The following is a 12847-nucleotide window of genomic DNA, read 5'->3' as shown; positions in this document are numbered from 1 at the left end:
GATATCTTTATTAAGGTAATGATAGTATGCTAATTCAGAGTACTTTATGACTTCAGAAGATATTTAATCTTTTTCATCAAGTATAACATTTTAATGAGGTAAAAGAAAATGATTACTTTGTTTTTCAGCCTCAGCTAATTGGCAAGGCTCTTTTAATGAAGTTTTGGGTATGATAACTAAAAACAAAGAAAAGAATCTTGGTAATAACAAACACTCAAGTTTTAGCTCCCGTATAGTTATTGTGAGATAATGTGACACACTCTGTCTAAGGAAGAGCTTATCTTAGACAAACCAATAATGAGATCCGTGGACCCAAGGGAAATGAGTACATTCTCGTGACTTTATATATAATTTCCAGGACTTCAGAGACCTCTTGAGATCATCTGTGACTTATACCCATTACACTCCCGGTTGTTAGATTCAATGCTCAAAGTGGGGATAACATCTCTTTTTCCTAGTAGGATGGATGGATTTGGTTTCCAACTGTATGGCTAAAACAAATGAGGATTAATATTTTTAAAGTGTGTCATTGATTTTTAAACTCATAGTACAGGATTGTCTCTTAGTTATGAGTTATTGTTTGCTAGTTATTCATTCTTTATCATCATAAGACAGCTCAGTCCTTCTACAATAGAAACCCTCCCACATGAATGGAAGGAAAGGGTGTTTTTGTGACTCTCCTTCTCTTGGTCTTCCTGTGTGTTTGGGCCAAGCTCCTTATGTTTGGGATAAAATGTTTTATAGGCCAGTACTGTTAGGAATGCAAGATACTTTCATGGTGCAGTGGCACAAGGGCAGTTCTACCAGGAACCTTGAGGAGGACAACCTGGTTAAGGCATTCCATTTGCTCCAGAAAAGTCTTGGTTGGTCCCCTTTTTCCTGCTCCCCTCTGATGATCCTGTGGCCTGTCTTCCACATGTTGAGTAGTTAGTTTATCCTCCGCTAAGTCAAAGATATTTCATTTGTCTAGTACAAGGGAGCCCACATCCCATATTCTCTGGGGTCATTTTAGTATTTACTTTTTACTCTGTGAGCACTCTCTTTCTTCTGCACAATTCATTCATTCTTCCTCTATTTAAACTGAGTTCTGAAAAAGAAGGATGGAACAAATTTGCTTTTGACCAAAAATTGAGACAATGGTAATCTCTTTAGTAATTATAGATTTTGTATAAACCTTTGCAGCCATTGGTCTTTACTGAGTGCTTACTCTGGGCAAGATGCTGTGGTAAATATCTTAGGATTGCAAAGTTGAACATGGACCTACTAGCACTAATAAGACATCAATGGAATAGAAGTGGGGTGTTGCATGGAAAAAGCAGGGGCTTTATTATGAAACAAATGTATCTTCCTATGAACTTGGGCAAATTACTTATCCTTTCTGAGCCTCAGTTCCTCCTTCTTTAAAGAGGGCCTGTTAAGACATAATATTCATAAAGACCCTAGCAGACTGCCTGATCATAACAGGTATTCAATAAATGGTAAATTATTAAGAAATGCTTTAGTAGATTCCCTTCTGGTAGGTCTTCTAAATCCATGATACTGTTAGACTACAAAAATCAGCCAAAATCTCTCTTTTTATAGCTATTGTCATAGACTTGGCCAAGTTAGGTTATGTCAGCTGTCTGAACTCCATGTTCTTTGACCAAGTTTCTAGGTACTTAGGCTTCTGGAGCCAGATGTTAGGAAGATTTTGAATTATTTATTAGTTATACAGATACTTACTGAAGGCTGCTTATGTGCTAGGTGCTAGGACTACAATGGTAAACAAGGACATGGTCCTTGTTCTTATGGACCTTTCAGTACTGGGAATCAGGCAGACACTAAACACATGTTTATATAAATCACTGCAGTCTTATGAGCCTTCAGTTATAGAATGCATGTGACTCAGTACTATGAGTCCCCTGTTCTTCCACACTTGGGTTATTAGTGCCTTAGTCTCTTTAGAGAAGATAAAGAATAGTATTCTTCTGTATTTTTGCAAGCTCTTAGTGTGAAATAGTTTAGGGGATTCTGTTCTAGCTATGACCCTGGATATTATATAAAATGGCAGGCATCGTCTAACTGTAGTTTAACAGGAAACCAGTACCAGACATAATTGTTTCATTATGATGGTAATCACCAGTTTGATAAGGGATTTGAGACCATTTTCGACTGTTGGTCTCTAAACTTTCAGTAGCTGCATAATATTCCAGTGTAAAGCTATATACAAATTTATTTAACCACTTCCCTACTGATGGGTGGTATGATTATTTTCAGTTTTTGCTACCGTAAATAATGAGTCAGCAAAAATCCTTTTATATATTTTTTGGCAAACTTTTGTAAGTATGCTTATAGAGTGAAGTAGGGATTTATTTGCTCAGAGAGTGTATTGTATTTAAGTTTTGATAGATTATTTGCCAAATTCTTTTATCCATGACAATTCTGATTTAGTAAGTTTGGGGTGGGACCAAGCAATTTGTATATTTAATAAGTTCCCAATTTTGGCAATTTTGATGCAGCCAGGTTTGAGAACTATTGCAGGATCTGAAAAATGGTAAGCTTCCCTCATCCACTTTGCTGAAATAATGCTGTAACACTTTGGAAATTGTGAAATGTTCAAGGGTAGTGTTATTTTGATAATATAGTTTTAAAGATTAACAGCCATATGTGGACCTCCTTCAGGGCACAGGTCACTGACTTAGGCGTCTGGGCATGTCAGGTAGGGAGTATGATGCATCTCCTCTGGAAAAAATCTGGCAATTACAGGTATATAGGGAAGTGTAAACATCCTTTTTAATGACTGAACAATAAGAGCCTCTCTGTCTATAGTAACAGTTGCTAATGATGGTCCATTTTTAGAGAAGTATACTAATAACTGGAATATTTTATGTCTTTTGAGAAGTAATGTCAGGGGATAGAAAATAAGAATTGTAAGGACCTGAGTTTGAACAGCTTCTGCTTACTAACTATGAGATCTTGGGCAAATGAATGAACTTGAATCTTTATATTACAGTGAACATATCTTCCAAATTTGCTGCAAAAATTTAAACAGGGTTATATAACATTTATTGAGGCCCTTCTGTCTTCTGCCAGTATTTATGACCTGGCAGTTTGTTATAGTTGTGATTGGTGATTCACTTGTTCATTTTCCCATTAGACACATTGAGACCATATTTTGTGGTTTGTATTCCCAGTCCCTGGCCCAGGCTTGGAATATTGTGCACTGTTTTGTTTCTCAATTGAATGATATGTGGTAAGTACTATGTGGATAGATTAACTGATTTAATTTGTTACCATTACCCTAAGAGTTAAGTATTCTTTATTCCATTTTACCATAAGAGGAAATGCTCAGAGTAACTTGCTTAAGATCACACAGTATCTCAGAATCATAATTAAAAACCCTGTGTGTGTAATTCCAAACCAGATGAAGTTGGTGCTCTTTCCCTCATCCACTTTGCTGAAATAATGCTGTAACACTTTGGAAATTGTGAAATGTTCAAGGGTAGTGTTATTTTGATAATATAGTTTTAAAGATTAACAGCCATATGTGGACCTCCTTCAGGGCACAGGTCACTGACTTAGGCGTCTGGGCATGTCAGACCTGATTATTGAGTATCAATATTTTGTAGGGTATTACCATATTGCTGTTGTAGAACTAGTGAGAAAAAATATCTTGTAAATTTTATACTTATGTTGCTTTTAATGCAGCTTTTTCTCTTGAGAATTAGATTGTTAGGTTGCTTTGAGTATTTAATCATAAGGTGACTTCGGAAGAAAAAGAAAAATGTTTGCCAACTTCTGTCCCATATGTCATCATAAAATTCACAGAGTTACAAAACAGGAATTGCATGCACCAAAATGTTTGACAATAGGAAGAAATATGTGTTTTTACTCATTATAGTTATGTTGAACAAGGGAATTTTCCAGGACCTAATTTTGTGTTTTACTTTATTTTCCAGACCATATAGCTCTATTTGCCAACATTTTATATGGATCAGTTTTTTATTTTCTTTAACTTTTTTTTTGGTGTGTGTGAAACCACTTTGGGTTGGTTTCCTCTCTTTCTCTTGTTTGGTAAGATGGTGGGGAGGGAGCAGGCAGGCCACATCATGGATTCACTTAGGTAGTTGATGAGTTTAAGTTTAGTGTTTGCCTCAGTGCATGTAATTCTGTCTCAGGGTTTCATGTCTAGCTCTTTAAGCCATGTGGAATTGTGTTGGAAAATGCATATGATTTCTATCTTTCTCAAGCCTGGTTTGAACCCTGGGAACACAGTCCCAGCCTTCTATGCTTTAGTACTTTCAGATGGAGGTTTTATTCTTTAGGGTTTACTGAGATGAGCTTTGGAGAGAAGCTCTAAACAATGATTTATGACCTGCAGGATAGAGGCTGTAGTGTTTAAGAACTGAAGAACACTTCTCCCATTAGTAGTAGTCGTTGAATGATAATGTGTGGGGTGTCATTACTCCATTTTTATGTGATTTTTAATGTTTTATTTAGAAATTGATATTCTTAACATTTTTACATTTGTTTTTGCAGAATGTGTCAAAGTATACATTATAATGGCAACAAAATCTAAGCTAAATTATTATATAATAATAATTAAAAAGTTACATATCTTACATATTATAAAACTTTTCTTTTCTTAGGCATATGGATCAGGCTGTGATATTGTTATTTTGGCCAGTGACTTTGAATGTGTGCAGATCATTCCTGGTGCTAAGCATGGGAACATCCAGGTCAGCTGTGTGGAGTGCTCTAACCAACATGGAAGAGTAAGGGATTTAGTTACTTTATTTAATATCTTTTAATATATTTAATGGTTTCAGAATATTCTTATCCTTCAAGTTTTGCCCACAATTTCCTATTAATATACCTTGCTTAAGTGGCTGTTGATAGGAGTGGGTGCAGTGACAGGTTGTACACAAATAGTAAAGAGCCATTAAGCTGATGATGTGATAATTAATTGTACAGCTGTAGTCTATCTTGAAATATCTGTGGGCCTCACAGTCCTGTGGGTACTCACATTCTGCCAGTTAATAATTCTAGCAGCTATTAAACCACTGGCAGGGAAGTAAACTTGTCTCTACCTGACATCTCTTATCACTCCCAAATTATAACAACATTAAATTTTTATTAAGAAATTTAGCAAGTTGTTAGAGTCTACTATAATATTTGTCATATGAATGTACTTTATAAAGTTTCTATTAATTAAGTGTAAGTTTATTTGTTGAGTGAAGAATCTTAAAGTTCATTCCTTCAGACTTTAAAAGTTTATTTTGAAATAGTTCAAATTTCATCATATATACCCCTCCTCCAAAATTTCAAGCATAATGTACATTAAATTTTGGCTTTATGTAGTAAACATAGCATATTGTATACTCTAGCAGTTCAGTACAGCTGATATTGTGTGGTAGAGTTGAATGGCTCTATAAGAGTATGAAAATGAGATTTTTCCTGTAATATAATAATTTAAACAGTCTTAGTGTTGTAGAAATTATTCTTTACTGAGTAATAAATTTTTTCAAGGATATGTTAAATCATAATACTCATGGTGATAGTGATCATGCAAGTTTATGTCAGATAGTGAATTATTATACCGTTTCTACTGTTCCACCCTGCTGCTTATATCAAGCTTTAATAGTTGTATAAATGTACCATAATATGATAGTCCGGTGATATAATTGACCTAGTATTGAAACACTGAATTTCCAGGTGTTTTCTGAAACTTGTTTGTTGCTTTTCTCATTTTTTTCTCATTGTTTTCCTTAAGCAGGCATTGTTTACTTTTCAGGGAACACTGAGAGTGTCATATTTCTTTCATTAATTTTTTATTGCTCATCTCCCTAGGCCAAGCAAGGTAGCTTTAAACCTACCTCGAGATGTATGATAGTTGTCAGAGATGAATTTTAGTAAATTATGTGTTTTCTGTGATAAACACAATAAACAAATCTCTGGGAGCAAAGTTTAAAAAATATGTATGTAAGAACTTCAAGTTCATAACCATGTTTCTACTTTCCTTACCGGGTTGAAAGTAAAGAAGGCAAAATTGTGATATGTTTGATGTATTGTCTTTTATTTCTCTCTTTTTTTAATTTCCATTATTCCCAGCCCTTGTGATAAACTTTCACACTTACAACCTTATGTTAGCCAGCTACAGTTGTTTATTCATTCATTGACATGTTGAATGTGACCATTCATAACACTTTTGGCTTATTACCCCAGGCAGGCATTTTAAGTAGCTTCCCCCAGCCATTGTGGATTAAAAGTTTTCACCCTAGCAAAGAATGTTAGATGTTGAGTAACAGTTGAAATCACTTCCTGGTGTGAGAGTACCCTGAAATTACAGTAGATCTTTTTGGCTAGCCTTAAATGAATATATACCTTACTTCATTTCATAGGTTAACTGATAGGTCCAGAGGTGTGAAAAGGGATGATTTTTGGTCTGTTCCCTGTAGTTAATTCCCTCATACTAAGATGAGGATGAACTGGGAAATGGCTTTCAAGGAATCAGAAAGCAGGCTCCGGTAGTTTCTAGGAGCACAGGGATTTATGTGCCCTCTTATCAGGTATATGACCTAGAGCACGTTTACCCGGGCCCCCAGATCCCAGCAGAGTCCAGTGGAGATGTCTGCCGCACTCTTTCTTCTCTAGTTGCAGCCTGTGTCTGTCTGATTTCTCCGTATTCCATTTTCCCTGTTCCTTCTTTTAGATGGTTTGCCCAGTTGCTATTTTTGTTTGCTTATGTAATTAATGTCATTTTGTTTGATATATTTTTAATACTGTTACTCTTTGATGTCCTTTTCTACTTCTCATGGTTTTTATATTACATTCACTGGACTATAAAGTTTCTGACACATGTACCTTTGAAATGTATTTTTGTTAATAAAGTTATTTCTATGTTAAAATAAAACTTCTTATAGAAAATTATGATTTCTTTGAATAGGTCAACCTTGTATTTGATGTGTGAATTAAAACCTGCTGAATTTTTGCTAACAGAAAAGAGATTCTTGAATTCATTACTTTTCCAGTTTTGTGTCTGGAAGGGAATAAACCATGACTACTGTATTAGGATTTTATTGTATGTAATTTTAGTTTATACATTATTGTGAAAAGAAAGTTATCTTTATATTTTTCTTTTCCTAAACATTAATGCTTTGTTTATTCTTTTTTTAGATTGCAGCTTCATATGGTAATGCTGTTTGTATTTTTGAGCCCTTGGGCATAAATTCTCATAAGAGAAATTGTGTAAGTATTAAATGATAGTACACAACTTTCAGAATAAAGTTTAGAATCAAGTCGTTAGCAATAAAGGGCATCTTAGGAGCTGATGCTGAAGGTGGTTGGGAATGTCTGTCAACTTGGTCTGATGCTTGGAGTAAGACCTTTTCCATTCCATATATCCCTAGGCCTTCTGGAAACTCGGTTTTCTGGAATATTACTAATTGAGATTTACCGTGTTAATCCTCTCTGATATCACTCCAGCCACACTGGCATTATTACTGTTCTTAGAACAGTTATTCTCCTATTTTAGGGACTTTGCATTCGTTGTTCTTTTGTGTGGAATGTTCTTTCTTTAGAGAATAGCTGAAGCTCATGCTACTTTGTCTTTGCTCAATAATATCTTCTCAGTGGGTTCTTCCTTGATCACTCTTTTAAAACTTGTCACTTGTGTCTACAGCCTTTATTTTAACCCCCATCCTTCCACTTTAACTTTTTTTCCATAGCACTTACCTTGTTTTTTAATTGTAAGCTTCACGAAGGTAGGGAGCTTTGCTTCTTTTGTTCACTGGGGCATCCCAAATACTTAGGATGTTTCTGGAACATACTAGACTCAATAAATATTCAATAAATATTTATTGAATTAAGGAGTTAGGAGCCTCGGTAAATTCACTTACTAGTAAGTGGTCTAGCATATCACATTGAGAAACATTAAGATTCATTCTGTGTGCTGTGTTTTATTTTACCTTACTTTATATTCAGAATATGGTTAGAATTATTAGCCCCTTTAAAAATCACTACATGAATTAGAACTCCACCATCACTCACAAATAGTCAAAACTGCCAATGTCAGATTTGAATGCCAGGAGTATGTATTACCAGTAATTTTTTGAAAAAGTATATTCTTTTTTTTAAAAAAGATTTATTTTTAGAGAGAGAAGGGAAGGAAAGAGAGGGAAGGAAACATCAGTGTGTGGTTGCCTCTCATGTGCCTCCTACTGGGGACCTGGCCCGCACCCCAGGCATGTACTGTGACTGTGATTTGAACCGGTGCCCTTTTGGTTTGCAGGCCCATGCTCAGTCCACTGAGCTACATCAGCCAGGGCTGAAAAAGAATATTCTTAAGTACATTAAAGCAAGTGGTGTTTATGTTTCGTAAGATGTATGATTTGATTTCTTTTTACATTTCCAAAAATTATAATTAAAATATTAGTCTTTGCCCTGTGATAGTATTATGAAATGTATTGCAAATTTTAGAATGCTTACAAGTCACCTAGAGTGACTTAAAAATTCAGTTTACAGGTCTCATTTCCCAAATTTCTGCTATGTATTTGGTCCACAGATTATACTCAAAGAAATATTAAAGGAAAGCATATTAGGGATGTTTATAGTTTTAGGAATGATTTAATTATTATTTTGAAATAGATCTGTTGAACAGTATTTAAAATACTATTGTGACTGTTCAGCAGTGGTATAAAAATAACATTTTTGGATAATAAAATTCAAGTTTCGCAGTTATATTTTTTAATAGGTCTTATTTATTTATTTTTAGAGAGAGGGGACAGGATGGAGAAAGAGAAGGAGAGAAACATTGATCAGTTGCCTCTCACATGCCCCCAACTGGGGACCTGGCCCACAACCCAGGCGTGTGCCCTGACTGGGAATAAAACCAGTGACATTTTGGTTTGCAGGCTGGCACCTAATCCACTGAGCCACACCAACCAGGGCTGCAGTCATATTTTAAAATTCTGTCTATAGATAGTCAGAAACCTTGAATAAATTATTTAATTGTTAAATATTCTAAAGATATTATAAAGAGAGAGGGGATTGCCACTTACTATTTACTGTCCAAGCTGTTAATGTACAACTTGCCTAAGGTCACATAGATTTATGTTGCAGAATACTTTTCACAAAAGGCCATTTTACATTTATATACTATAAAGAAATATCTAAAATTCTTTTTACATGATACTCTATTTCATGGAAAAGGCCTTTTGACTTTTTAAACTTCAAATTTATTTCTACTTTTTAGAACAAAAATAGAAAAAAAAGGATGGAAATTATTTGAATAAATGTAATATAGGTCAGGTTTGTGGATTTTATATGTTATATAACATATAGACTTTTATAAGTTATATAAAAGTCTAATTTATTGACTTTTGGGGAGGTGTATCTAGTTTTATTATAGACATTGAACTTCTTTCTAAGGTGCATTTATTTTGTTTCTATAAACATTTATTGAATATTTGTGTACTAGCCATTAAAAACACTAAAGACATAATTCCTGCCTTAGAGTAGTAATTTCATGGGAGAATCAGGTGTGTATGAACGAATACTAATTCAGAGTGACCAATGAGGTGACTGTTTAGCTAGATCTTGATGTACATATAGGAGTTTGCAGGTGGAGAAGAGAGGACAAGATATTTTAAGTATAAGAATGTATGTATAGACATGGAAGGAAGCCTGAAATAAGTTTTGTTTAGGCATGGCAAGTAGCTTGATAAGGTACAATGAAAGTAAGTGGAACCATTGGAAGTTGTTTTTTAAAAAATAGTACTTTGAAAATAATAGTGCAAAATTTCATCTTTGTTTTAGGTCATGCAGTCTTAAGTTGAAGAAAACGATGAAATAGTAGTGTTTGTGGAAATTATTTTAAAAGCATATTTTTTTCTTTGTTCTTTCTCTTTATATGTTTCAGCAACTCAAGTGTCAGTGGCTTAAAACTGGGCAGTTTTTTTTGAGTTCCGTGACATACAATTTAGCATGGGACCCTCAAGGTATTCAGTGATTTTATTTAGAAATTTTGAAAAGTAAATAATTTGTTTTAAATGTATGATTACAATGTGATATAGCCTCCTATAGTAAGAAAATGATTAACAGTATATTTTCTTTTTGCTAGTGTACTTTTTTTCTTCTTGGTATACACTGCTTTATACAGTGCTGAATTTACTACTAATTCTGTGCTTTCCTCCTCTGCCTTTGAATGTTTTACTTTCCAAACAGTGATGATTTGTTTTTTTAGTGAACATTTGCTGCATTTTACCCTTAACTGTTTTTATTAAGAAAGAAAACCAGAAATTAAACAGGAGCTTTCCCCAAAAGTGCTATCTCATTTTGTTATTTGTATTTCAGGAAGCTATTGTCCTTAATTTTGAAAGATTAGAAACCTCTAATGATAATGATTTCCCCCCCTTTTACATTCATAATTAATGAAGGGTAATTTTTATATTCCAAGTAGAAAAACAAATTTTGTTAATTTTTAGTTATGTCTTACATCCTAACATTCTATGTAGTATTTTTTTGGCTTTTTAAATTCTACTTTTTATTTTAGTTAAAAAAAAAAGATTTACCTGATACAAAATAGCTGTTTGCCAGTAAAGCTTTTCTTTTTTGTTCTCGAGTTTCTCCCCAGAACTACTCTTTCTTGTCTAGGGATTCTTAGAACTTTTAAATGGGTGTACCCCAAGTGTTCTGCATAGACAATAGTGCTTATTTTCACTGTATAGTTTAGAAGCCCGCATGTGTGTTCTCTCTATGGATAATCTTTGCTTATTCACCAGAACATTCTTTAATTTTCAGATAACAGATTGTTGACAGCAACTGATTTTATTCAGTTGTGGGCTCCTCCGGGAGGTGACATTCCAGAAGAAGAGGAAGAAATTGATAATAAAATTCCTCCTGTTTTAAGTGATTGGAAGTGCATCTGGCAGTGCAAGTTAGTGTCTAACTCTGTTGTTATGTTTATTCATTTTTTTAAAAAGTTTCCGAAAATATGTTCCCTTTCATAATCATCTTTATTTTTTGATGGTGCCATTGCATTTAGAAGCCTACAACACAGAATTTTTCTAACCAAAAATTATTATAATATCTTTGCTCAGTTTGTGTTGTAGTTGATTGTGTAAGAAAAGGACAAAAATATTTTATAGTATAACCTCAGGACTTGGATTGTCATAGTTGGCACATAAGAATTACTCACTAAGGGAAGAGATGTGGCTGGTGATGGTGCAGGCGTGGGGGCGGGGGCTGATGAAAGTTGCCAGCCACTCTTACGAGTGGAAGGATAGTTGAACTGTTAGCAATGTGGATTATGTGAAGGGGACAAGTTAGCCAGGGAAGATGATGAGCTTAGTTTTTAACCTATTTAGGATGTTGGCAAGACTTGTAGTTGGAGATACTTATACATGTTAATTGCACTCCTTTTTGGATCCCCAAAGGGAACTTTAGATTATTTTTAATTTTTATTTTTAGGGAGGTGAAATATTTTATTTTTAGAGAGTTTAAAACACTCTTGTTCTGGTGATGTTAATAATCATATTTTGACCATTTATATGTACAGTGTTCCAAATTTTTAAAATGTTAACTGTTTAACTTTCTTTTTTTAGAACCTCAGTATCTGTACACTTGATGGAATGGTCCCCTGATGGTGAATATTTTGCTACTGCTGGAAAGGTAAAGGACTAAACAAAATGTAAACAAGAGAAACAAACAATTAAAAATGTTCTTATTCATTCTTATTTTCAATTTTTTCATCTGTAAAATTGGAATAATCTTACTCTGCAAAGCCGGCCTGAGGAATAGTGATAAATTTGTATATAAGATCAGGTATGTTTCCTGTAGGTAGTAGGCACTTGGGAAATAATGGCTATTATTATTCTTATTTGACCTTTCAGAAAAAGTCTTTTTTTTTAAGATTTTATTTATTTATTTTTAGAGATGGAAGGGAGGGAGAAAGAGAGAAACATGAATGTGCAGTTGCTGGGGGTCATGGCCTGCAACCCAGGCGTGTACCCTGACTGGGAATCGAACCTGCGACACTTTGGTTAGCACCCTGCGCTCAATCCACTGAGCTATGCCAGCCAGGGCTAGAAAAAGTCTTTTTTTAAAAAAATAATTTTGTTTCAAAATATCGTACATTCATAATTTAAAAAGTAAAACAGTATCACTGGAATTGCAATGGAAAGAAGCACTCCCTTCTTCCTGGAGGGAGTTGTCAAATTGCATACTTTGGTACTTCCTTCCATGTTCCTAAATAACTTGTTTTTGCTCCAGTTCCTTCATTCTTTGTTGTTTATTTTTAGGAATCATCCCCTTTCTTCCCACCAAGGGAGCTGAGACTTCAGTTTCCTAGCTGACGATTCCAACCCAACTCTACTTCTAGTACATACACGTATCTCTTCTCTTCTTCATATATTCCTGTTGTAGATAGCACATAGTTTTCTGTAAATCAGTATTTATCATTCACATTATTGATTGAGCAATATATTATTCACAAGATAATTATTTTGGTGTGAATAATCACTTTGTTTTTCTATTTGCTTAGTTTTCTTTATACCTGATTCATCTCCTAGACAGTTTTTGAATCTTATCTCATTTACAGTCTCACATAGGAAGTATCTTGGAGATGTGTGTTCCCTTTGCTCCATTTGGCTTTAGTTGCTCTCTGAGTATAAAATAGCAGAACTGTAATTTTGGAATTTTCTTTTAGTGATCTCAAGAGATTACCTTTGCCTATCTTTGTTAAATTCCCAGTTTCGTAGCTTCCTTTATTTTCCTCTTTCCTTGTTTTGATGGAGATATCATCTAGTAGTTTCCTTACAAATGCTGAATGGGAAAAAACATTTTGAGGACTTGTAAATGTGAACAAATA

At 34.3% G+C, this 12847-nt stretch overlaps 1 protein-coding gene across 3 annotated transcripts in view; it reads left to right on the top strand.

The window, feature by feature from the left end:
- DMXL2 (Dmx like 2) overlaps positions 1-12847 on the top strand; it is a 136473-nt gene that overhangs the window by 20724 nt on the left and 102902 nt on the right. For all 3 annotated transcript variants that reach the window (XM_045822404.1, XM_045822403.1, XM_045822405.1), the window contains exons 2-6: positions 4629-4754; positions 7156-7227; positions 9899-9977; positions 10780-10915; positions 11583-11649. In XM_045822404.1, coding sequence (XP_045678360.1) covers positions 4629-4754; positions 7156-7227; positions 9899-9977; positions 10780-10915; positions 11583-11649 — 480 coding nt within the window. The remainder of the gene's footprint in view (positions 1-4628; positions 4755-7155; positions 7228-9898; positions 9978-10779; positions 10916-11582; positions 11650-12847) is intronic.

Source organism: Phyllostomus hastatus, unplaced genomic scaffold, assembly GCF_019186645.2.
Source record: "Phyllostomus hastatus isolate PE091 unplaced genomic scaffold, TTU_PhHast_1.1 phas_scaffold_501, whole genome shotgun sequence".
Lineage (NCBI taxonomy): Eukaryota > Metazoa > Chordata > Mammalia > Chiroptera > Phyllostomidae > Phyllostomus > Phyllostomus hastatus.
This window is presented reverse-complemented; position numbering and strand designations above follow the sequence as displayed.